This window comes from Excalfactoria chinensis, chromosome 18 (assembly GCF_039878825.1).
Source record: "Excalfactoria chinensis isolate bCotChi1 chromosome 18, bCotChi1.hap2, whole genome shotgun sequence".
Classification (NCBI taxonomy): Eukaryota; Metazoa; Chordata; class Aves; order Galliformes; family Phasianidae; genus Excalfactoria; species Excalfactoria chinensis.
Genome location: NC_092842.1, coordinates 4,718,124 through 4,743,844, shown reverse-complemented (window position 1 = coordinate 4,743,844; position 25,721 = coordinate 4,718,124). Strand labels below are relative to the sequence as shown.

The following is a 25,721-nucleotide window of genomic DNA, read 5'->3' as shown; positions in this document are numbered from 1 at the left end:
GACGAGGGTTTCGGGGGGAGTTTGGGGGCGATACTCCGCTCTCCCCCTGCCCGCGGCCGGAGGGGGGGGAGCGGGGCGGGCGGGGCTGCCGGGGAGGGAGGGCCCACCCCCGCGTCCGTGCCCGTGTCCTCCTCCTCCTCCTCTCCCTCCTTTCCCTCCGCCGCCGCAGCCGCCCGTTCCTCCCTCCCGGCGAGGAGTGCGGGGCGCGGGACGCGTCGGGGCGGGGGCTCGGGGACTTCGGGCCGAAGTTGGCGGCGTGATGGGGAACGAGCGCTGGAAAACCATGGGAGGAGCCTCGCAACTTGAGGACGGGCAGCAGGAGAAACCGCAGGTACGGGCCGGGGGGCGAGCCGGGCCGGGGGTCCCACGCGTGTCCCCCCCCCACCCCACGGTAACTTCCACCCGGGTGCGAGCGGCTCCCCCGGCACCGGCAGCATCCCTCGGGCACCGCTCCGAGCCCCCCACCCGCTGCCTCCCGCATCCCCCGGCTCCGTGTTGCTTCCCGCATCCCCCTCCGGCTCAGGGGCTGAGCGCTGGGCAGGCAGCGGGCGAACGCTCACACCCTGCTCGGATTGACTGCCGCACATTTTAACTGCTTAAATCACCTCTTAGAGGGGATTGCGAGTCCTGGCCGCGAGCTGCAGCCTCAGCCAGCTGCCTTCCTTATCTCCTCTGCTACCCAACCTGCCCACCCCCTGCCACAGCCAAACGCCGGCTGGGTTTTGGCCAGAGGCCGGCGTCGCGGTGGGGCAGCGGTGCGTGTGCCGGAGGCTATTTGCAGGGCGGCTGCACGTGTGCCATCTCCTCCAGCCGGAGCCATTGGGGTGCGGGCGGCATCCGAACGTGGATCCGCAGCGCGCAGGCGGCAGGTAGGGGAGCGTGGCTGGGGCGTGGGGCTGCCTCGCACCTGGTGAGGGGGACAGGCATGGAGAGGGGGTGAGAGACGTGGGAACAGTGGAAGAAAGAGAAGGAGCTGGTCCAGAGCAAGCCTGAGAGCTGAGGGATAGGATCTCCCTTCTCTCAGCTCCGTCTTCTGGCTTCCATCTGCACCCCGCTGCTAGGGGCGGGGGATCCCCAGCAGGGACACGCTCATTCCTGCGTCCATCGTTTCGTTTTCCCTCTTCCCCTTGATGAAGGAGGTGCATTCGGGGCTGAGCGTCGCAGCACGGAGCTGCTTGTTCCTGCACGTTGCAGAGGGAGCAGAGTTTGCTTCCAGCTCCCGGAGGCTCCAGTGGAAGCCTGTCCCCGTGTGCGCTCAGCGCCGCACCTCGCTGTGCTGTGCTGCGCTGTAGGAGCACGGGGGAGAGCAGGCAGAGGGATGCAGCTCGGCTGTACCGCGTCCGTGCCTGGAAACGAGCAGAGAGGCTGGGATGGTCGGGGTGCAGAGCTGGGCAAGAGAGCAGGTGGAGAGGGGCTGGAGCAGAGCTGCATCAGCCCAGTGGAGAAGGGGCAGAGCAGTTGGGATGCACAGTGAGATGCTTAAGCAAGACGTGAGATGAACTGGCCCTTGCAGTCTTCCGGCCGGGCTCCTCCGGAGCCAGATGAACCTGGTAGGAGGGGGGGATGGCTGCTCTGCAGGGAGCACAACCGAGGTCCTGCTTCATCCCTGGCTGGAACACAGCTCATGGGGAGAGCCCTGGGGCTGCCCCATCCCGTGGCACGGATCTGTCCCAGTGGCCCTGCTGGGTTACAGAGAGAAGCGCCTTTGGCTGGAATAAAGGGGCACCTCCTCCTTGAAGAGCATTCCCTCCGCACAGCACAGCCTCTCCCACCACCACTCTCCATTCTTGGCTCCAGCTTTGCTCCACCTGCCCAGGGACAAGCAGCCTTCCTTCCTCTGGCTCTGCTCTGGCTCTCCATGCTGGAGTTGCTGCTTCTGCACCTACATGGCTGCTCACGTGTCTGGGGGCCAAGGAGGAGGGGATGTATAGTGGGGTGATGATGGCACCCCAGCCCCAGGATGCACACAGCCTGTGGGCAGCTCACACACCACACAGCTCAGGTCCCCTGTGTGTAGGGACAGCGAGTAGGAGCAGTACCCTTGGTTCTAGCTCTGTCTCTGTGCTCTATGTACACACAGAGAGCTGGGCTTGGCCTCAGCAATAGGCAGCAGTTCTGCTCCCCAACCTGGCACTGCTGCCAGCAGATGTCAGATTGGAGGCCACCAGAATTCCTGGCATCCTGCACCCAGTCAGGACCTGTGCTAGGTTTTGCACTGCCGCATCCCTCCCAGCCCCAACACCCTGAGCAGCTTTGCAGGGAAAGCTCTGCTCACCACTTGGGAAGAAGCAATGTGGGGACACTGGCCTGCTGGCAAGAACAGCAGGGCCTGTCAGCAGAGGGATGACCTATGGCTGCTCAAGAGCAAGAAGATCAGTGAGCTCAAGGCTGTGCAATGGGCAGCAGAAAGCCCCAGAGCTCCGAGGAACGCAGTGCTGGCAGGGCTCCATGCTGGGTGCTGGGCACAGTGCTGCTGAGCAGGGGGCACTGAGAGACCCCAACCCCAGCTCAGAGTGCTCCAGGTGCTGCCGGAGGAGTTTCCCTCCTCTCCCACCGCAGGTTGCCAGGTAACACAACCTGCCAGCACAGCGCTGGGGGACGGGGAAGGCTGTCACCACTCAGCATCTCACGGCTGCAGGCAGAGGTACATGTTGGGAGGGGGGTTGTCCCCTCACTCCTGCACCCGGTGATGGCAGGAAGGTGACAGTGTTGGGGCTGGAAGGCTGGAAACCAGCAGTGTTCCCTTCTTGGATCCCCAATAACTCAACCTTCCCCTCTTCCCAGCAGCCGTCCTGTCCTTCTTCTGCGCTCACGGGGTCCCAATTGTCCCCATAGGGCTGTCAGTGATGTGCATCCCTGCTTCCTTCTCCCACTGCCCCATTCTATGGGGAGAACTGCCCTGGGGCTGAGCCCAGCATGAAAACACCCAGAGCAGCCCTGTGGCTGTGTGGGGCAGCTGTGCCCCCCCCACCTCCCTGGCTGCCGCAGCCGTGGTCACCTTAATGCAAATGGTTGCAGGAGCGTGAATGAAGGGTGCTTGAAGGAAGGTGTCACTCCAGATAGATGTGCACGGGAGGGGACAGGGCTTGGGAAATCTTTGCAGATGCAGCAATTTTCTCCTCATTCCTGGAGAAAGTAGTCTTTGTCTCTCCAAATAGGCAGCTTTCTGGCAGCACTGCAATTCCCTGTGACAGCTGCACTGGGGTCAGGGGAAAATGACCACCCGTGTCCTGCAGGTGTAATGAAAAGGGGCTGGAGCTGACGGTTGGGTGGCAGCTCACACCCTTCGTGCTGATGGCTTTGCAAGAATGGGCTCTCAATGCACCCTGAGCAGCTCCTGCAGGCTGAGCCCAGGAGCAGTCGCTCTTCCATTGGGTCACAATGGGATAGGATCACTCCAGAGCAGGGAGAACCTCCATTTGAGCAATCCCCATTGCTGCTCAGTGAGGCTCCAGCCTCCCCACACCACCAGGAACACCCCATGTTCCCCTCTCTCCCTTTGCTTTCCCCACTATCCCCACTGCAGGGCACAGTGCAGCGGTTCTCCCTTTCCCTCTCTGCTTTCCCACACTCTCAGGGCAGTGGGGAGCCCACGTGCACCTCCTGGGGCTGGGGCTGCTTCCACTGAGCTTTATGCCTTCAATAAAACATACACACGGCCGCACACTGCTCTGCTCACCCTCTTTATTATTTCATACCCATGGCTCCCAGGTGGCTTCAGCAGCTTTGCTGGCCGAGCTCACCCATACCCTGCTGGAACTGCAGGGTTCCCTGCTGTCCCCATGTCCCCTCCTGCAGCACTACGCCAGGGTGCAGTGTGACCTCCCTCATAGCCAGAGCAGAGGAGTAGATCTAACCCATGCATAATGTTACCCCCAAAGCCTCACATCCTGACCTCTCCAATGTCCCTGGGGCACAAGGTTTGTTTTATGGAGTTGGTTTTTGGATCCACCCCAAATGAGGGCATGAAGACAAAACCACCCTCCAGGCTCTACACAGGGACTAAAGCACTTTGCTTTTGTGATGGGCATCTCTGCTTCCTCCTCCCATTGCTCCATCCTGTGGGCAGAAGTCCTGGGGGGATGGGGTTCATTTCTCTGTCCCATCACCATCACTGATCCCAGTCCTCATGAGGGTCCGAACCCATCTCGTGGTGGAAGGGCACTGGGATGGGTCTGTCTGGATGCATCCTAATGACCCCTCATGGTGATGGGTCCATCTAGATAAGTCCCAACAGCACCTTGAATGGGTTCTGATGTCCCCCTGTGGTGATGGGTCTGTTTGGATAGGTCCCGACGTCCCCTCTCTCTGTATCCCCAGAGGATGAGCTGTGGCTACGTGCTGTGCACCGTCCTGCTCTCGGTGGCCGTCCTCTTGGCAGTGACAGTGACAGGAGCCATCCTCTTCATGAACCACTACCACACACCCGTCACCGAGCCGCCCCCCGTCATCAGCACCAACCCAGAGGAGGCCAATGCGTTGGTGACCATCGAGAAAGCCGACAGCTCCCGCATCAACATCTTCATTGACCCCAACTGTCCCGACCCAGCAGGCAGCGTCGGGCGCCTGGAGGGGTTGCAGGGCTCCCTGCTGCGTGCCCTTGCTGAGCACGATGCTGAGGCCAAGGCCACCAAGGGCCAGCAGAAGTCCCTGCTTGTTGGTGTGGCCGATGAGGTGGCCAAGTTGGTGACGCACGCCACACAACTGCGAGCTGACTGCGATGGCCTCAAGAAGGGGCACAGTGCTATAGGGCAGGAGCTCAGCGCCCTGCAGAGCGAGCAGGGCAGGCTCATCCAGGTGGGTGTCCCCAAGGCATGAATCCTGCTCTTTATGCAGGGAAAAGCTGTGGTTGGGGGTTGGTGGGGTTTGGAGCTAGCACAAGTTCAGCTCCATGCCCAAGAGCTGTGGGGTTTGTAGCCATTTGGGGTCTCCACGCTCTGGACCGCCTTTGGGGGTTGTCCCCTCCCTGATCACTCTGGAATCCTGCTCACAAATAACCCCTCTGCCTCATTCACCACGCCAAACCCACCAAAAGCCTTACCAGGGTAAGCTGGGGGGGTTCTGTTGGGCATCAGTGAGGTCCAGAGAATGGCTGGTTGCTGAACTCCGCGCCGTCCCTTCTTCACTCCTCTCCCAGCACCGCTGCTCTGCACCCGCCTGCCCTCACCTCACAGAGCTCTCCCAGCCAGGTCACCTCAGGGGAAGGCAGAGCCTCAGGACACAGCTCCTCCCAAAGTCCCTGTGTCCCAGCTGCTCCTTGTCCCCAGCTGCCCGCAGGCTGAGCTCAGGAGCTCTCACTTCCAATGCACTGATGCATTGGACATCATCTGGGAGCAGACCTGGGGGGAAAACATCACCCAAAATATCATGTGGGATCTACCGTGGTTCTGTGTCCCCACCTTGTAGCCTGGCTGGGAATGTTGCTCCTACAGATGTTAGATAATTGTGGGAGCAGGCAGAGCATGCATTGGGATGGATTTGCCACTGCCTTGGAGGCAGAAGGGTCTGAAGTTCCATTTAATCCCAACCCATGACCCCATCACATGTCCCCCACCTGCAGCTCCTCTCTGAGAGCCAAACCAACATGGCCCGGCTGGTGAGCTCAGTCAGTGATGTGCTGGACACGCTGCAGAAGGAGCGAGGCAGCGTCCGGCCCCGGCTCAAGGCTGACCTGCAGCGAGCTCCGGCACGGGGAGCACGGCCCCGGGGCTGCTCCAATGGTGAGAGGTGAACCCCCAACCCTGGGGAGGGATGCACCATGGGGAGGGATGCGCCATGGGGCATCTCCCAGCTCTCTACCTGCCAAGAGTGGAGGGAGAAGGCAGTTGGGATGGGGAAAACAGCCTGGAAAGACAACAGATATGGTGGTGGGAGAAGAGGCAGGAGGGAGACGTGCCCACAAAGGAGCTCTCTCACCACTCAGCCCTCAGCCCTCCTTAAAACTGACCATGCAGCCACCACAAAATCCACTTTACTTCTGCCTGCTCCTCACATCCATGAAGGAGGAGCAAAGCCAGAACTGACCCTTCTCCTCTATTTGGGTGCAAGCACTGCAGGCACACTGCACAGCCCTGGGAACAGTCACATTCATCATTGCTGCACTGAGATGGGGCTGAGTAAGCTGCCCTGGAGCTGCCAGCACTGTGCCCATGGCCACCCCCAGCCAGCAGCCCCCTGCCCCCTGCTGGGGACCATCCTGCCCCAACCACCCCATGGGAACATGGGGACGGTCCCTGCATCCCTCCCAGCACCACTCAACTCAATCCCTGGAAGGAAAGGGAGAGAAAGAGCAAAGAAGCGAGGTTGGGAGCCTGAAGAAATGGCAAGCCTTGAAATTAGATCATTAATTAACCAGCCTTCCCCTCTTCCCACCCCATCCCTGTGTCATGCTGCAGGCTCCCGGCCCCGGGACTGCTTTGACATCTATGTGAGCGGACAGCAAGAGGATGGGATTTACTCCATCTTCCCCACACATTACCCCTCAGGCTTCCAGGTCTACTGCGACATGACGACCGATGGGGGCGGCTGGACGGTGAGTGATGCCCCCAGGCCTGGATATGGGGGCTGTGGGTGGGAGATGTCACTCGGATATGTCATAGGGATGGGGCTTGGCTGCAAGCAGGGACCTGGCGAGGGTTCAGCAAGCTGGAGCTTGGGGTTGGGCTGTTGGGTGCTGCTGGGATTGGGCTGTTGGGTGGTGCCACAGTTGGAGCTCGTATTTCATGGCAATGGGGACATAGGGATCCCTAAACCACAGGGCCAGGTGCTGGTCTGGGGACAACTGACACCCCCTGCCCTCCATCACATCCAGCATGGCCCAGCCCCAACACAGAGGGCACCATTGGGCAGTGACCATCTCTTTCCTAAGCCCCGTGCCCTCACCCCCTCCCTCCCTCCCCCCCTCATAGCATCACCCACTCCCGCTCATTTGTGCACCACTAACAAAGGGGTGCCTGGGGGCACCTCTGCTGCAGTGCTGATTAACTCGCCCTGTCCGATTCGCTTTGTGCCACGGCTGCGACAGCCCCATAATCACAGTAATGCAGCAGTGGGCGACAGGGAGACGTGGCCAACCCCACCCCCCGTGTTCCATTGGGTGCCCCCAGCCCGGGGGATGTTGAGCACAAAGCAGAGACCCCAGGGTGGTGAGCAGGGGTGACAGGCGGCCTCTCCATGAGGACATGGCCCAGCACCCTTCCAGCTGGGCGCTCTAGGAAATAAATCCCCACGATCTGCTTCCCTTAAGCAGCTTTGAGTGGTGCCAGGAGGCAGCTTAGCCCCCCCATATTGCCTTCCAGGGGTTGATGAGCCTTCAGTCTCCCTCCACTCAGAGCCCACCCAAGCAGACCCGTACACTGGGCTCATATTGGGGAAACTGAGGTACAGCACAGCGAGCCCACATCCTGGGGTTCAGAGAGGGCACAGCAGAGGGAGCACTACAGTCCCCAGGGCATAGAGGGTCCATGCAAATCCCATGCACAGCCTCCCCCAGCCACACACTCAAGAGCTGCCTGAAGAGCAGCCCAAGGTGATTAGCCAGACACTCAGAGGTTTATTTAAAGCTGCTGCAGCTGGGAAGGCTCCAGCGGGGCCAGGAGGGTGCAAAGGAAGTGATTGCACATCATGAGCCCCAGCCTTGATGGGGGACAAAGGGCCAAAGCCTGTGCTGCATCCCAGCACTGTGGGTCAGAGCATCTGGAGCTCTCCCATCCCCCCGCCCCATGGCACAGCCCAGCCCTGCTCCCAGATGTCCCCATGGGCTATGGGGGGCTCACCCATCCGTGGTGCTGGGTCACATCGGGGCTCCAGGTAAGGATGCTGTTGTACAGAGCCTGGTAAATTTCCCTCCCCTCCTCCTCTGGAGCTCTACTCCTGACATTTGGGCTTATTTGCATGTGGGTGGGTGGGTGGAAGCAGCTGAATCCATTTGGGTTCGGGAGCTGCTGAGCTAAGCCTTCAGCTGCAAGAGCTGTGGCAGAGGAAGATGGGGTGCCCGGCACATCCCCAGCTGCAGGGACACCCATTCTCAGCCACGTGCCCAGCTCTGCTCCCAGCACACGGGAGCATCTGCACTGCCTCTGCGCTGCCGTTAATTGCAGCTCGCCCTGGGCTGACCACCTCGCAGCACGGGGCAGCACGCTGATATTTCCCCCTCGACCCTCCGCTCCTGGCTCTTTATTAAAGCAATAACGGTGTGACTGAGGGCGGCAGCACGGCCTTCCCATCGCCTGAGGACTCTGCTTCGTGTGCCGGGCTCTTTGCAAACGCTTTGCAGTCTCATCATTGCCGGGCTGCACCTCAGCATCTCCGCCCCGCGAGCAGCGGTGCTCTCCTGGCGGTGCCCGTGGGGACGCTGACCGCAAAGGAAGGTGGCATTCCTCCTTTCCTTCTTGATTTTGCCCACTTTCCCGGCTCTCTGCCTTCCCAGAGCCTGCCCCGCTCTGCTGAGCAGCCAGGCAGCGAGCCGGGACGATGAATATTTCAACCTAAGCTTTAAAGCGGGGAAGGAAATCCTTTTTGCTTAAGAGGGGGCGATGCATATTTCATGAGGAGGGAAGGAACAGGCAGCCCGTGCTGCGAGCACAGCCGGCCCCGCTCCCCAGCTCCCCTCACCTGCAGCCCTGGCCCCACGTCTCCTTGTGCGCCCCTCTGCAGACCCCCAGAGCCCACCAAGCCCCATCACTTCCCTTCTCCGTCCCCTATGGGATGCACGAGGAGGGACCTCACACCAACTCGGGTTGCGCCTTTCCGAGTGCTGTGTGAGGTGTTATGGGACTCCTGCAGCCAAATATGGGGACCGTGGGGCTCTCGGGGTCCCTGCGGTGCCGGTCCCAGCCCTGAGCTGCCGACAGCTCGGTAATCACCGCGCCGCGCCGGGGCTCAGCTAATGAAGATGTGTCCCGTGCGCTTTCCAGAGCAATTGGCCTATTTACAACCTCGGGTCAAAGCCGATTAAATGAGAGCATCAGCATCACCGCCGCTGCCTTCCCTGCTCGGCACGGCGTGGGGAGATCAGCTCGGGGCTCCCAGCCAGCCCCGCCGCCCCCTCACCCACCGAAAGCCCCTTTAAATGGGTTTAGCAGCAGCTTCTCAAGCGCTCAGTGCAGGGATTAAAATTAAGGCTCTAATTCTAGAAGGTAAGTACAGCAGGATCGGCGCTGGATCCGCGCCCAGCCCCATCACACCCGGCCCCAAAGCAGCCGGGCGCTGGGTGTCCCATGGGTGGGCAATGGGTGCTAAGGGGGAAAAGACAGATCTGGGCTGTTCCAAGGGCAGGGGCAGCCCGGGGAGGTGGCACAGCGCACAGCGCTGCCTCTGCCGGCTCTGAGCATCGCGGCCGTGGGAGCGCAGAGCTCCGGGGCCATCTCGCCGGCTCCGTTCCCCTGCAGGCAGGGCTGGAGCGGCCAAGTTTAATGCAATTAATCCAGGGCTGGAGGCTTAATTACGTTCGAATGGTCAGGCGGGGAGCAGCGTTTTCTGGATCGTTGTCAATAAATCAAACTCGAAACTAAAGATAAAAGAGGACAAAACACACGCAAGGCATGAGATGCTGACGAACAGAGACGGGGGGGAAAGGGGAGGAGAGAACAGCTGGGCTGAGCCCGGAGCTGCCCTGCCTTCCCCTGTGTCTCCCCAGGTATTTCAGCGACGGGAGGACGGCTCTGTGAACTTCTTCCGTGGCTGGGAAGCGTACCGGGATGGCTTTGGGAAGCTGACAGGAGAGCACTGGTTAGGTGCGTGGGGTGTCCTTTGCAAACAACTGAACCCATGCACTCCGGTGGCCAAACCAATGCACCCAATGGCTGAGCCAGCACGCCCAGATAGCTAAATCAATGCACCCTGATGGCCAAGCCAATGCACACAATGGCCAAAACAGTGCACCCAATGGCTGAGCCAGCATACCCAAATAGTTAAATCAATGCACCCAGTGGCCTAAACAGTGACTGACACAATGCACCCCAATGGCTGAGCTAGTACATGTGTCCTGCATGCCATGGCCAGGCAGCCACAAGGAGTGCAGGGCAATGGTCAGCAATAGGCAGGTGAGCGGTGCTGCCGTTTGCCCATGGGCTGCACACATATCCTTGGCCAGGGCAGTGGGGGCTGGAAATGGGGATCAGTGCATCCCAAGGACCCCCCCTCTGCCCTGCTCACCCCACTCCATGTAGGGCTGAAGCGGATCCACGTGCTGACGGTGCAGGGCAGCTACGAGCTGCGCATTGACCTGGAGGACTTCGACAACGGCACGGCCTTCGCACATTATGGCAGCTTCGGTGTGGGGCTCTTCTCTGTTGACCCCGAGGAGGATGGGTACCCCATCTCCATCGCTGACTACTCGGGGACAGCAGGTAGGGCTCCACAGGGGACCAAATCCCATCCACTGAGAGCTGGAAGCTGGAGGGTGGCTGTGGCTGAATGGTGAGCCCGAGTGCCCCATACGGCACCAAGAAGCTCTATTGGAGTGCACGGGGCTTTGGGAGGGCAGGGAGAGGGGTGGGGAGGGCCCTTCACGGCTCCTTTTACCTGCGGCAGGAGATTCCTTCCTGAAGCACAACGGGATGAAGTTCACCACCAAGGACCTGGACAACGACCACTCAGAGAACAACTGTGCGGCGTTCTACCACGGCGCATGGTGGTACCGCAACTGCCACACGTCCAACCTCAACGGGCAGTACCTCAAGGGTCACCACAGCTCCTACGCCGACGGCATCGAGTGGTCCTCCTGGACCGGCTGGCAATACTCCCTCAAGTTCACTGAGATGAAGATCCGACCCGTCCGGGAGGAGAATTAGCAGATGGACCGACCCCCTCCCTGACCCCTGCCCTTCCCACTGCCCCATGGTTCCCCTCCTCCTGGTGCACCCCATGCCATCGTCCTGCCCTGAGGTCCTGTGGGAGCATCCCCCCACTGGGGACAATGGCTTTGTCCTGACCCCTCTGCTTCCCACCAGGATGGGTGTCCCCTCCCTGGGTCACTCTCAATGCTTGTGGTGTGGTGGGGATCTGGGGAGCGATGCACAGGGAGGGGAGGGGGCTGAGGGGGCTGGAGGCCATTTCTGGGGCATTGAGCCCCCACGGTGCTACTGAGGACAGGGAGGGCTCTGCTGGGTTGGTGCTCACACGAGTGCCAGTGGTTCCTTCTCTGCCTGCAAACATTCTCCTCTCCTCCCTTGGAAAGGGGAAGGGACACCTACAGACCTCACTGCCCCTGCTCATGGAGCTGCACAGCAAATGGGCACAGCGCTGCAGGGATGGATGCCCACAGCCAAGCACGGCACAGAGCTGTGTGGTGGCATCAGGGAAGCAGAGAGCAGGAGGAAGAAGAGGAAGCAAGGAAGGCTCAACCCCCAGTACGGCTCTGCCTTCCCTGCACAGCTCCTGCCCCGGACACACGATGGGTTTTCACCATCCAGAATCTGTGACCTTGCCCTCTGTTTCAGCAGCACCCCCACAGAGTCCCCCACCCGGCAACTCGCATTCATTTCCATCCCCGATGAGCCACGCTCCAGCTCTGGCTCTGCACCTGCAGATATTCAAAGCCTTTCGTTTCTTCCAATCCCATTAAGGTTTTGCAAAAAAGCAGCCCTGAGTGGGGCTTAGCATCTGCAGGGCGCTGATAACGGGGCTGCATCCTCAGCCCACCAGGCACCGTGCTGCTGAGGGGTGCAGCAGCCCCCGACCCCATAGGAATGGGAAAGGTTCCCACAAGGACTCCAATGGGGGCTTTTGTCCAAAAGAAAAAACCCCAAAAAAAGCTGGTGTGGGGGGAGGGGAAGCCAGGACTCCCTGCACCTTTGCATCATTTCCCACAGCACTGAGGATACGGCCCCACAACAGACCCCAACCCCATGGAGAGCTGCTGGAGCGCCCCAAGGAGGGGAAGGCGACCCCAGTGCTGTGCTGCAAAGGAACCCAAAGCACAGTGAGATCAAAGGTTCATTCCTGCAGCCGCAGCTCTGCACTTCCCGACGTGCTCCTTTCCTTAAGCCGTCCCCTGCTCTCATTCCACACCAGATGAGAGTTTTCTCCTGCGGGTGATTCTCCATCCTTCTGCCCTGTGGGGTCTGGGGACACACAATGTGCTGGGGCCACCCTGAGCCAGAGACATTGCACTGCTCACATCCAACCAAATCCACCCCTCGCAGGGCAGCAGCCCTCCAGCTGCACCCAAGGGGCTGTGGGGTCATGCCCACCTTTGCTGTTAGCTTGTTGATTTTGGTGGGTCAGACGTAGCTGGTTTGTACAGCATTTGCCTTCGGGAGGAAGGACCCGGAGCCCGTGTGTGGGGTCCTTGTGGTCCTGAGCTCTGAAGGGTCAGGAATGGGGTGTTGTAGTGTGTTGGTAGCACTTCCCTGTGTCCTGCCCATCCCACCCAGGACTCCCAGATGAGTTTGTTTCGCATTGCACGAGAGGTAATTCCATACAACCCGAGATGATGGATTTTCCAGGATGAGTGCTGGGAGTGCACATGGCACCCAGTAAGTAACCCCAGGCTGGGATGGACCCACTCCCAGTGCCACCTCCCCCGGGTGGCCATGGGGACATCAGGGGACGGCACAGCTGCAGTCTGGTGCTGGGGACAGAAGGGGCACTGTGTGGCTCCGGGGCTGGAGCACAGCCGTGTCCCTCCCCACAGCCGTCATGTCGTGTTGCTGTGCCGTGAGGTCTCCATTGTGTGTGAGTGGTGTCCAGCTCTGTCCACGTGGACTTTCTGAACTCCTTAATAAAAGGAACTCATCGTTACCGGTGTGCTCTCCTCTATGGTCACGGCACAGGGCCACCAGCAGAAGGACAGTGGTACCTGGCAGCTGTTTGGGAACACCACGGGGAACCCAAACCTATGGGAAAGCCACAGTGTGCGGATGGGCACAGCAATGAGTGGGGTCACAGCAATGAGTGGGGTCAGATCCCTTCACCCACTGCTCACCTCTATCCCAGGGTGTGGGAGGGAACAGCCAAGTTCCAGGGTTGGGAACCAGCTGGTGGCTGTGAGCATTGGCCAAGCAGAGTGGGAACAAAGGGGCTTCTCCATGAGGGAATGGGTCCCGAGTGGGTTTAGGAGTGCAGGAGTGTCTGCAGGGTCTGCACCCCCATCCAACCTGCAGTGACGGGCTCACATCGAGCTGCAGGTGGGAGTGCTCGTGTCCCCAACCAGCGTCACTGCCACTGGCTCCAAGCCAGGAGCACAGCTCCTGCTCAGCCTCTCCTCATAACGAAGCCACAAATTAAGGCGGCTCATTAACCCCGTTGTAGTGGCTTGGCCAGTCCCATCTCCTCTGTCCCCCCACCTCCCCGCAGCAGCCCAGCCTCCGGCACGAGGCAATTAGCACCCGCAGCTATTTAATGTCCAGCTCAGCCCGGATGCACGCAGGGCAGCGCGGAGCAGGGCCAGGTGCTGGGCATCACCCAAGGCTGAGAGGTGAGTGATGGGGACAGCAGAGACACAACCCTGGGCTGCAGGAGTGGGAACAGCCCAGGATGGGATGGGGCTGGTGCAGGGTAAGGCGCTTTGTGCTGGGAGTGCCCAGGTTGGGAGCAAGGTGGGGTGGAGGAACAGAGTGCCCCAAAGCAAAGCCCAAAGCAGGAGGGGAGCTGGGATCCACAGCGCTTCGGGCTTAGCGGGGTCTGAGTGATTTCTAAGGCAGCATCTCCTGAAAATGAAAGGAAAAAACTCCATTCTCCCTCTCTGAAGTTTTGCAGAGCTGCCCAAGGTCACCCGGGCACCGCTCAGCCCCATAAAGCAGAGCGATGGCTGCGAGCTCCTTCCCCTGCACGCATTAGAGGGGCGCTGCAGGTGGGACCTGCACACTCAGAGCTGAGCGCTGCTCAGGTGAACGCACTTAAGTCCTCCCCGCAGTGCTGCTAAGAGGAGCACGCGGCTGCAGCTCCCATCAGCTGCTCCCATCAGCCTGCCCCGTTAACAGCCCCGTGCAGCCAGCCTGAACCGTGCCGGGCCTGGCAGCAGACCAGGGGAGGGACTGCAGGGCTGCAGGCAGCGAGCACGGAGTGTAGAGAGGAAGGGAGAGGTCAGGAGGATAAAGCTGCAGAGAGAGCAGCTCAGTGAGGGGTTGTATGGGGGAGGTTTCTGGCTGCTTTAAGGGTGCTGCAGCACATATATGGGTGTCTACCCCATAGCAGTGCTGGTACATGGAGGGGATGCTCCGTAGCGGGGATGCTCCATAGAGGGGAGGCTGCCTGGCTCAGATGCTCCATGGATAGGACGCTGCATTGAAGGAAGCCCTTGATACCCCTAAGGATGCTGAGCACTTCACCACCTCTCTCCCTCCCTGTGCTCCCCCCCAGATGAGAGCATCCTATTCGCTGTCCTGCCTCATCCTGCTGAGCCTGGCGGCCTCCTGCCCACCCCACGAGCACCACCAGCCCCGACACCCTGAGGATGTGCTGGAGCCACACTGGAGAGGAGCCGTGGCTGTGGGTCCCTGTGGGTGGGCAGCCCCGATGCGGCGGCAAAGCGAGGAGCTGGGCACACTGCTGGGCATCGCCAGGGTGCTGCGGGGCTACGGGCAGCAGCACAGTGGGGGCCCACGGGGACGGCAGGAGGGCTCGGAGAAGCGAGGAGGTGGCGGAACGCTGGGGGACCTGGCTGAGGAGCTCAATGGCTACAGCAGGAAGAAAGGTGGCTTCGCCTTCCGCTTTGGGAGGTGAGGGCTGCGGGGTGAGCTGCATCCCCACCATTCCTGACGACTCGCCGTGGTGCAAAAGATGCTGCAGGGCGGCTGCTGGGGTGCCCTGGGGAAGGGAGGCACCCTGTTTGCTTCGCACTCAGCCCTGCCCCACATCTCCCAGCCTCAGAGATGGAAGAAGAGGAGGGAGCCCCGCATCCCTTCCTTCTGTGTTGGCTGGGTCCCAGAGCTGTGCATGCCACACTGGGACTGCAGTTGGATACCCGGGGAGGTGCACTGCAGGGCTGCAGCGGGGTGATGCTGCAGTGACAGTCCCCACGGGGACAGCCCAAGCACGGCCGTGGGTGTGGAGCAGCGCTCTGCGCTCTCCTTCCTATTAACGAGAAGCCCCTCCGGCAGCAAATTCTGCTTAGTGTCACACTGCCACTTGCATGAGTGAGCTCCTGCGTGCCAACCCAGACATGGCAGCAGGGCTGGAGAACATCTCACCCCTGAGACATCCCCCTGCGAGCACGCAAACCTGCCCCACACCGACCTGATGCAGCTGTCCCCAGTGGGTGGCACAGCGGTGACTGACCTCCAGCATCCTTGTCCCCTCCTGCCCTCACCTACAGCCTCCCATCCAGCCCAGCACTGCAGGAAAACCCGGTGCAGAGAGGCTGGAACAGCCCTGGATGCCACAGTCCTGTGCTCCAGTGCCAAAGGGGCAGCAGTTTAGGGAAGAGCCCCCCCCCCCTCCACCCCAAGCAGCTCCACACCAATTTTGCCTTCTCCTTTGGGCAGATCCAGCACTGCCAATGCCAACACTGCCCTTTGCTCCTGGCAATGCCGAGGTGTTGGCAATCCCAGCTCCAGCTGCCTCACTCAGGGCAAGTTCAGCACCAAACGATGCTCCTGTCTCATGGCAGGCACACAGAAGTGCAGCAGGACAGTTATTTGCAAGCGCTAAATTGCACCCTCCAAACCACAGGCTGTGCCAGGACTCTGCTGGGGAAATAATAATAATAATAATAAATAAATACTTAAAGAAAGAAAATGTGCCTCCAAGAGATGCATTGCAACATCCATCAAGCAGACAGAGCACTCAGGGCAACTGGGCTGTTGTGAGCAGAGGGGACTGAGTTTGGCATGGGGGGGGGGGCTGAGCATGAGCCCCCAATTCTGAGCTCTCCTCTGCTCCCCACAAGCCACCCCAAGGGGCACAAGGGGGTGGGCGCACCGTTCTCCCCCAGTGCTGGGGATGGGAGGCTGCATCGATGTTTCTATGGCAACGTTTCTTTCTTCCTCCTTTCTTTCAAGTGTTCATAACATCAATAAATATGCAGTGATCAATTTCACCCTGTGCTGGAACGGGAGGGAGGGGAGGAGGAGAGGATGGGGACAGTTTGAGAGCAGGCTCATCATCCCAAAGAGGAATGGGGTCAGAACGGTGTGACAAAGCCACGTGCCCAGCCAGACTCTGACTGAGGCACAGTAACCTTTCTCTGTGCTGTTTCAAAGCAAACACCAACACTTCCTGCAGTGCTCACCTGAGGCAGAGCCTTACCAGTGTCCATAGTCCTCCTCTGAGATGGCTCGGATCGAAGTACAGCCAAAGGACTCCTACAAGGAGCTATTGAGTCACTGCAGGCTCACCCAGCACAGATGGGACCTTTAGCAGAGGTGGAAGGATCAGTGCACAGCCAAGGGCAAGGCAGGGAGCTGCCCCCCATCAGACGTGGGGCGAGCTGAGCTTCCACACATCTCCAGCACCAGCCCAGCTGCAATCGTGGGGAAAAAGTTATGCACAAATCATTGACCACGTTTCCCATCTTATGACAAGCAACTGCTCAAGGAACAAGGCAGGGTGACATTAAAGGGAAACTTAAAAGAGCCAACGTTGTAATTTCCAAAGACACAAAAAGCAAAACAAAAACACAAACACAGCTATTTTTCCCCTAGAGCACTCTCACTTTCAAGCTCAATAGCCTTGAAAATTGGAGCAATCAAACTGTTAAATGCATCGATCTGTTAAATCAACTCCTACTGTACTTGGCTAAATTTAGCCTTTAATCCCTCTTTCACTCCCAACATTGCAGATCCCAGGGCTTTCCCCAGCTGGGTCAACTGACCTCTGCCTTCCCACGCCAGCAGAGCATCCCAGTAAAGAGGGATGGACCTCCCCTATTCGTGGGCAGGCTGAGATGGAGAAGCTCCGTCTACAGGTACTCACCATCCTCAAGCCTTGATCCAGCCCCACACCACCACAGCCACAGCTCCTGCTGGGCTCTCATGCCCTGTGCTGGGGCTCAGAGTGCACCAGGGGTTGTTAAGAGGGTCGGAAATGGGGCAACATGGGACAGAACCCAAAACCGCCACCGCGCAACTGCAGGGCCTCAGGTGCAGTGCTCTCTTCCTTCCCATCCGGCTTTGTTCTTTGGCACCATGGGCTGATGTTTGGACCTGATGATCTTCGTGGTCTTTGCAGCCTTAGCCATCCTATGATCTTCGTTAATTAAGGCAGAGCATCTCATTTCAGACACAGCTTGGCACTCAATACTGACCCCTCAGCCTGGACACCCCTGTCCAACGCGTGCCCTTCAGCAGAGGCAGCTGGCCATGCAGACACGTGTTAGCAGACAAACACGGGCTTTCCTCAACACTGATTTATTTTTAAATATACTACGCAAGAGAGGCCAGAATAAAAAACAAAGGAATGAATCAAAACGAAACAGAAAGCAGAGAAAAGAGAGGAGGCAGAACCGCGTACAGCAACAACCTGTACTGAACCGAATGGAAGAGGAAACAACCCCCTGAAGAATCGCAGAGATGAAGGACAGAGCTATTTACACACCGTAACAAAAACGAGTCTACAAAAGGGTGTAATAACGAGATACAAATGTATAATATAGTGGCACAATATGTTATCAAAGTAAAAACAGTACCTCCAGGAGAGAGACAGTCCGACGTGGTTTGTTTTCCTCTTACGGGTTTTTAAAGGCAGCCTGTGGCAGAAGTGTGTGGTTTCTTTGTTAAACGTTTGCCGTTGGGTTTTTAAAGTCGGGGCTGTTTGTGAGGGCGAGGAATGGCGTGAACACACAGAGCCAACTGCTGGAAATGATATACGGAAACGTCAGCTCCGAGGAGAACAGCATAAAATACAATTGAAGGCAATCAGTGTTTAAGATACACAAGAGGGGCCACAAGAGTTACGGGGGAACGGGACGTAGAAAATGTCGGGTTTTCTTTTTCCTCTCGTTTGGAACTGTTAAGGAGGAGTTAAATTGCACTGTTAATAGCCCTAAACCTTGCTTGCTTTCTCACTATTGTCACAGTTAGTCCCCAGTCGTGTTGCATCAGTTGGGAAGGTTACAGGGCCGTGGGCAGGAAGCCCAGCCGCCCCGCTGTCAGCATTTTGGGGCCATTTCCTTGGGAGACCCATTCAAAGAGAGGTGGCTGCCATCTTCACACAACCTCACACGACGGGTGCAGCCACGCAGCCATGAAGGCAATGGCAGCTCCAACCCCAAAGTACCGGCATCCGAGCTCTCCACAGGGAGCTGGCACTGGCACGGCAAGGGTAGGGCAGCGCTCTCAACAGGAGCACAGGAACCAGGCCCACAGAACAGAAAAGGCTGCAAATACAACTAGAAAAACAGCAGTTCTTGCCCATCTGCGACGGACAAGCTCAACTTAAGACACTGCTGCAGGCACAGTGGTATCTTTGAAGGCGGCCCAAGCTATCCCCTCCTGTCACCCACGGAGCGATGCTTTGCTCAGCACAGCTTGCTGTTGCTCCCACACCTCCTCTGCCACCCCTGCCCCGAGCACCAGCCTGAATAACAGCAGCAGCGTCCTCCTGCAGCCCTCTGCCAGCCCTCAAGTGCTACCGTGGGGGATCTGCAAATGCTGCTGCATCGGTGGGTGCTGCCTGGAAGGGTTTGAACCCAGGCGGCTCAACTGGGCCCCAACAGCATCAAGGAAACGCTGAAAACATTGATACAAAGGGCAGCAGGTGGGATCATAGGAAGGATGTGAGCAAACACCACTCGTAGCATTCTATCGTTTTTCAAAGTTACATTAACAGCTTCCCCCCCTCCTTCCTCTCTCAGGCTCCAAATCTGTTCCATTACTGCTGGGTTAAATGTCAGACTCGGGCCAGGGATGCACGCTGCAGCTCTCCCAAGAAATGCAATAGCTAATATTGCTATTCAGACACTCAGCCTTGTGTACAGTGGGGCAGAGGGGCAGAACGCAGTAGGAAGTCCTCCTGAGGAGGATGGCATCTCAGTGTCCATCAGTCCAGCTTCAGCCTTAACGTTTAGTCCAGAACAATAAAATATTAATAAAAAGGCATGACGTGACATCAGCACTTAAGACTTGTAGTCCACAAGGCAGGAACTCCACAGATAAGACGATTACAAGTATATGAAACACAGGGAATCTGGGCTAAGAGGGTGGAAAAGTGCCTCTTGAACACAGCCCTGCTCTTTGGAGCTGGGGCATCCATCAACAGTCTGTGCGCCTTTGGCACAGCCCAAACCCAAACGCCCCAGTCCTTGGTCAGTCCACACATGCTGTTCAATCTCTCCACAGTTGACTTTGGCCCACTGTGACTTCTTATGCTTTTTCCAACCTGGTTTCTGCTACCTCTGAACGATGTCGCTGATTTCCTTCACGGAACTGAGCAGTTTGCTAAAGTCCTGCGTGGCCGCAGAGCCGCTGCCAGCCGTCGCCGGGCAGATCTGAAGCTCCCGCAGGTTATTCTCCAGCTTATTGATGGCCTCCCGAAAGGCAAATTTGTTCCTCATCTGCTGAATGGAGTCCACGTAGCTCACGCAGAAGGTGTAGAGGTTCTTGCCGGCCTCCAAGACAGTGCTGTGGCTCGCCATTTGTTCCGAGTTCTTGCTAATGGCAAGCCGTAGAGCCTCGGTGCTTTCCAGCACCACCCCCTTCGTGATGGTGCCGCTGGCAATCCTCTCCGGGGGCTGACGGGTCTTCCGCAGAGAGACCCTGGTGGATATGAGAGGGATGAAGGCTGTAGATGATGGCGGGTCCCCCCCTGGGGCAGAGGGTACAGATGAGGAAGAGGCAGCTGAGGTTGCTGTGCTGATCAGCAGCTTTGTAGAGGACTGCGGCTTTGGTACAGAAGGGATCCCTAGCTTTTTCACACCTTCCCCCGATTGGTTTGGCTTGACAGCTTCACTGCTCACAGCATCTGCAACCTGAGTCAACTGTTTGGATTTAGGACCAGACACCACATCTGTTGCTGCTTCATGGCTGGGACTGTGAGATACTTTTCCAGGCTTGCCAACGGAGGATGAAGACAGTGGAACTGGAGGGGCTGGCTTCAGCTTCGATAACTTCCCTTTGTCCTTCCCTGCCAACTCAGAGGTCTGCTTGAGCCTCCTGAGTCGTGGCTCCTCGACAGAAGCTTTGCTGGCACCTGCAAATGCAGCAGAGTTGGGTTTGGCAGCAGAACCTTGGTCCATTGTCGCAGTGGTACCTAAGGCACTGGATTTGACTCCATCGTCCTTGTGCAGCACGCTGGAGGAGGGGGGGACGGCGGGTTGCCTACGGCCAAGTTTTGGAGTCAGAGTGGGTGGGCTGGAGCCAGGACTTGACTCCGCATCTTTGAACACATCATCAGTGGTCTCTTCGTTTTTCTTAAGCAGCCGTGGAGGGGGGGTCACTGTCCCCCTGACCGCAATGTCAGTCTTGGTCTCATTTGCCCGCTTTCGAGGCAGTGCTGGCTTTTCACTTTTGTGACCCCCAAAAGTAGAGGAATCAAACTGGCGTCCTGTGGACTGCAGATCCCGGGGCAGAGTCACAGATTTCCACTCCGTGTCCTTTGCACCGTGGGGCACACAGGAGGCTGAGCAGGACCTTAAGAAACGCTTGCTGGAGTTGGAACTGCTCTCCTCCTCCCCAGACACCCCCCGGCTGCTGCTCATTGTGCTGGACTTCTTCCGTAAGTGGGGAGACAAAAACCCAGAGTTCCCAGCAACAACCCCGTTGGTGACACCGGCCCCATTGCTTGGGGTTTGAAACTTAGAGGGGTCGGCTGCTTCTGTGGGAGGAGCAACGAAAGCTCCATTGCCAGCATCCCTGCATTCCTCCTCCCCACCCACCCTGCGGTCCGAGTGGCCGTCCATCTCTCGGAAGGAGCTGCTCCGCTTTGGAGGGGTAGGGGCAGTCTTCTTCTTCTTCTTGATAAGGGCACTGAAGAGGTTGGGCTTTTTGTCTTTTGGAAGCAGCCTCTCATCTTCATTCAAACTGCTCTCCAGGGCCACTCTCTCCTTCCGTGGCAGCAAAGGAGAAATTGCAGGTTCGTGATCCAGAGGGTCTGCAAGGGAAAGAGAAGACACTCCTGAGCTTTGCTTCAGTACCCAGGACAAGCTGCTTTCTTCCACAATCTAAACCATTTCTGCACCTCCAAAAAGGTGCAGGTTCTGAAAAGAAAACCACCTCTCAGACCAGGAATAATGCAAGTACAGCTACACAGAAGCCCAGACTGAATGTGATCCCTAATCCTCCACACGCTCACCTGTGAGGTGGCCAAACTTGGCTGCCAGACTACGTTCCCTGTAGGCTTCTGATTTAAACAGCAATATACAAACACAAACTGTTTATGTTCAGATTCCCATCCTTGCACCTAGAGACTTGTCTAAACTTCATACTGAGAAGAAGATAAATACAGTGAAGCTTCTTCTTTCAGTCCCTGTGAGGTTGCTGCCTTTAGAACGGCTGACCCTCTGAATTAATAAGAAATCTATGTAATCCACCCTTGTTCTTTTAGCTTCTGATACTCCTAACCTCCTTCCCTGATGTCACTCTTCATAGGGGATGGAAATAACTCTTTCACAAGCAGAACCAAGACATCCCTTGGCAGCTGAATGCCTCAGGTCACATCATCACGAAGATCACCAGCTTAGTACAGTAGTGAAGGGAAGTGGGAATAACAGCCTCCTTCAGCAGGATTGCTCCAGAAGTAAACAGTGGGGTGACCCTTTCTCCACTTACAAGAGGTATTTAAAAATGTATAGTGGTTTATAATAAATTTATACCAGGTCCTGCGTGTCTCTGTATTTGACTGACTGGGGGTCTCATTCCAGGCCAGGCACTCAGATGGCATGCTAATTCAAGAGAGCAATGCCTTTAGGGCAGCATATACATTTAGAGCTGGAGTAGGTAGTAAGAAGGGAGATGAAGCAGACACATAGATCAAAAGAAGGCTGCTTCTCAGCCACATACTGGTGATCATCGTGCTGAGGGTAGGATTGTGGTTGAGGAGGGAGAGTTAGAAGAAAAACAGTTCGGTACTTTGGGAAAAGAATATGATTCCAAAGGACCAAGTGCCATTGAACCATTCATATGTAAACTGAGGCAGACCTCAACAAACAGAAGAGCTCCTACAGCACTTCAGACAGTGCTGTTCAGACATAGTGGAGCTGTGGAGACCCAGGGAAAACCAGCAGCTTTCATTAAGGACCAGCTTCCAGCCACTGGACTATGAAAACACTGACAACTGAACAGGAAATTGCAATGAAACATCTATAGGAAAAAATGTGTTTTTCCACAATAAAGACTGAAATAATACCCAGCATAATGTTAAAATCATATTGTTCCTGCTGCACTTGAATCTCTCAAAGTCCTTAAGAATTTAAATGAAGTTATTTTACTTCAAAGCTTACAAAAACTAGGCAATTATACCTCTTGTATATGGCAGGCTGGATTTGCCACCGGTCTTTAACACTAGGTTGCATTAATTAAGTTATAACAAAAATAGTGAGCTCACCATTCAAATCTTTTTCCAAAAGAAACAGAAGGCTCTTTGTTATTTTCATTAGCAAACAAGTCAATTCAGAAATCAGTACATTCTGTGAATAACTTTCTTTCCTGTTTCAGTCACCGTCATTTTTCCAGCATTTTACGCTCCCTTTTGTGTTTGTTTTTTCCCCCTTCTTTGTCAAGATGTACATTTGCTACTGAAACATGTACCATTAGGTGAGCCTGTCGTCATCCAGAAAAGGTCACTCACAGGAATAATCAGACGGGGCATGTTTATCATGCACTGTATTTTGTTTTTATCTTGCTGTTTTTCAAGCAAACTGGATCCAAATCTACTGTATAAATTCAGTGCCTTACCACTGCGTTCATTACCTCAAAATGGAAGAGAAATGCTTGGAGAAACTGACTGAATAGAGTTTAATTTCATGGAAGATTCTGTAAATACCTCTTTGTCCCTTGCTGCAATTATATTTGGTACCTGCCAAGAGTAATACTCTTCAGTGCTCCAAGCACAAAACTGGTACGATGGAACAGTGAAGAAACCTCCCTTATGGGGCTTGCTAAACCTGAGCAATCGTGATGCTCTAAATTATGCAGCGTGGTAGTGTAAAGAGGCTTGAACACAGCAGATTACCCAGAGCTCAGATGTAGTGGGAGATCCCACTGATAGCTCCTACCAGGGAATGGGAAGAGAATGTGACCAGAGAGCTGTGCTCAGGCTCTGGTCTATAGGGAGCTGTAGGCAATTGCCATTAAGTTAAAAGAACTCCAAGGAATTCTCTAAGCAACGGCAGGTATAGCGCCAACTGCTCAGCCAGCTATGGATTCACACTCCCAGATGCTCTATGTTTGTATCTGGTCCCAAGATTAACAGCCTGCCTTTCTGTAATAAATGATGAAGGGAGTTCTGAAAGCAGGAAGGCAAACCTAGCAGTCTGTCACCCAGAAATACAATGCTGATACACAAAGATGGCACCTGTTTTCAGACATGGCTTTTCCTAAGCGAAGACCTGAGCACGCCTTTTGTTTTTCCTATTATTTCCTGAAGGAATAATGACTTTAATTAAAACCTACCACATTCCCCCTGGCCTCGAGCATGTGCAGTCTCCAAGCTCTCATTCGCATCTTTGCTTTCAGCGGCTCTCCTCGACGTTCGTGTCTTGGTTGGTAACTCTGGGGCCTGAAGGAAATTGCTCACTACACTCCTCATGCCCTTCTTTCCCAATTCCTTCTCCACCTCTGCAATGCACACAAGAAAAAAAGATCACTGTAATACAAGGAATATAAAAAACCAGAGCACTGCTCCGAGTTAATTGCACAAAACAAATGAAACAGCACAAAGAGGGAGATCCTGAGGGCTGGTCAGCCATTTGGCTCTTTATAGTTAGACACGTGCCCCTGTTGTGCTACGTGCAGAGTTCAGGACACAGGTATCCCCTGTCCCTGGAACTGCCAGCCCCAGAGGGACCCAGACCTACCATCTGAGATGCTGGATTCCTGAAACATGGTCTCAAATGCCTGATGGATCTCAGCAAAGGAAGGCCTGTCGGAGGGGCTCCACTGCCAGCCTGCAAAAACACCAGCACTGAGAACTTCCTACCAGCATTACACAGCCGTCACAGTACACTAGGAGGTGCCAACTATCACAGAACCCTTTTTATAAAATGGCCAGGAGAAAACACCAGCATGGAAACTTGGTGTGAATGGTGATGGGCATCTGCAACCATCACTGAGCCAAAGTAAGGGCAGGTGTGGAACACCTCAGGAAGGAAAAAAATACCACATTACAAGTCACGTACCAAGAAGCCACAATGGAAAAGCAACACCTACTCCCTTAAGAAGCCTACCAACCTCCTGCCTCACCTCTGCAGCACAAGTTTTTCTGTAAGCAGTCAGGGAAAAGGAGAAAAAAAACAGCAAATCCCTCCCCAAGGCCTACGAGCTCCCAGCAGGGAAGAATGGCTGGTTTCATAGTGCTTCCATCCTCTGGGGAAAGCAGCTTTAACCAAGTACCTGCACACAGCACTGCAACTTCACTAGAACCAACAGAGAGTTTCTCATGTCTGGCTGGATGTGACCAGATCTGGCCATGTTCATTGCATTGCTGAAGAGCTACAAAGCAGTAATTGCATTTGCAAGGCTGAAGAACACTTACATGCTCTCATGAGCTCATACACTTTCTCAGGGCAGCCTTCAGGGCGCTCCATCCGGTAGTCCTTCTCCAGCAGCTCATAGACTTGAGACAGATCGATCCCAGGGTAAGGGGACATGCCATAGGTTGCAATTTCCCATAGCAGAACACCAAAGGCTGCAGTGGGTAGGAAAGAAGAACAAACAAACAAAATAAAAATCAACAAACTTTGTTTTCATCTTAAATTTGAGAAGACTTTTAGTGGGAGCAGTCACTAAACAGTGCTGCACACTTAAACCAGCTCTGAGTGGCCCAGACTCTGTGCTCAGTGTTAGCTTCAATGTTAAAGCAGTGGAACAAGCCCCTTCGTCAGCACAGACAAGTCTCCTGCGATATGACAGAATAGAATTAGACTAATTTTGAATGTATCAGTTGTCTCAAACCTGAACGCCTTGAGATCCTTCAAGTCCTATTAAAGGCACAATTAAGAGACTTCACAGTGGATTAGCTGAAACTGTTTCACTGCAGCACTGCAGTCTCTCTCCCAGTTTGACAGCTCCTCTCATCTGCAGTCTCTCCCTAGAGGACTCGCAGTGTTTTAATAGCTCAGTGTTTTTTGGGGTGCCCTTGTTTAGCTGCAGACTGAAAGGGAAAAGGGGGCCTTGCTTTGTGAGAGATATTCAGTAGTTGCTACCAACGAGACCAAGTCTGCGTGAGACATTTTGGTCATGGGGAAAGCTGAGCAGAAAAGGGGAGAGCACAAAAAGGTTCTTTAAACAGGGGAGGCATTCAAGTCCCCGGACTCAGCGGGGATGCAGGTCAGCACCGGGGTCAGGCAGCTAACCCAGGAGTCAGCCATGCAGAATAGACTCAACACCAGTTCAACAACCTGCATGTAATTGGTTCAGTCACCCTATTCTGGTCTTAAACTGAAGAGAAAGCGATTACAATTCTGCATAAGTAAGGAAATCACATCACATTACATGGTAACACCACCAAGGGCAATTTACATTAGACATTTCTGTGCACAATTTTCTTTGATTTCTGTCTGGAGGCAGCGAGGTGAAAAGCATCTAAACCCTGGCATGGCCAGCAGCAGCCGTGACCTCTGGGGACAGCCAGCTTGCTCTGATCAGATCCCCAAGTCCACCGTCTGTCACTCTGCAAGGTCACAC

General features: G+C 56.1%; 3 protein-coding genes across 4 annotated transcripts in view; 2 read left to right on the top strand and 1 right to left on the bottom strand.

Annotated features, from left to right (window-relative positions):
• Nucleotides 1-113: 113 nt before the first annotated feature.
• Nucleotides 114-12,743, top strand: FIBCD1 (fibrinogen C domain containing 1). The gene is made up of 7 exons (XM_072352914.1): nt 114-331; nt 4,321-4,797; nt 5,561-5,720; nt 6,396-6,532; nt 9,638-9,734; nt 10,170-10,349; nt 10,534-12,743. Exons 1-7 carry the CDS (start codon nt 260-262, stop codon nt 10,791-10,793), a joined length of 1,383 nt encoding a protein of 460 aa, XP_072209015.1. The 5' UTR covers nt 114-259; the 3' UTR covers nt 10,794-12,743.
• A 1,561-nt stretch (nt 12,744-14,304) lies between these two features.
• On the top strand, nt 14,305-14,667 carry QRFP (pyroglutamylated RFamide peptide). The gene has a single exon (XM_072353154.1). The coding sequence runs from the start codon at nt 14,305-14,307 to the stop codon at nt 14,665-14,667; it is 363 nt and encodes a 120-aa protein (XP_072209255.1).
• A 2,605-nt stretch (nt 14,668-17,272) lies between these two features.
• ABL1 (ABL proto-oncogene 1, non-receptor tyrosine kinase) overlaps nt 17,273-25,721 on the bottom strand; it is a 60,525-nt gene continuing 52,076 nt past the window's right edge. For both annotated transcript variants that reach the window (XM_072352394.1, XM_072352396.1), the window contains exons 8-11: nt 24,571-24,723; nt 23,894-23,983; nt 23,490-23,654; nt 17,273-20,970 (exon numbers count right to left, since the gene is read on the bottom strand). In XM_072352394.1, the coding sequence (XP_072208495.1) occupies nt 19,271-20,970; nt 23,490-23,654; nt 23,894-23,983; nt 24,571-24,723 (2,108 nt within the window). In that variant the 3' untranslated portion in view covers nt 17,273-19,270. The remainder of the gene's footprint in view (nt 20,971-23,489; nt 23,655-23,893; nt 23,984-24,570; nt 24,724-25,721) is intronic.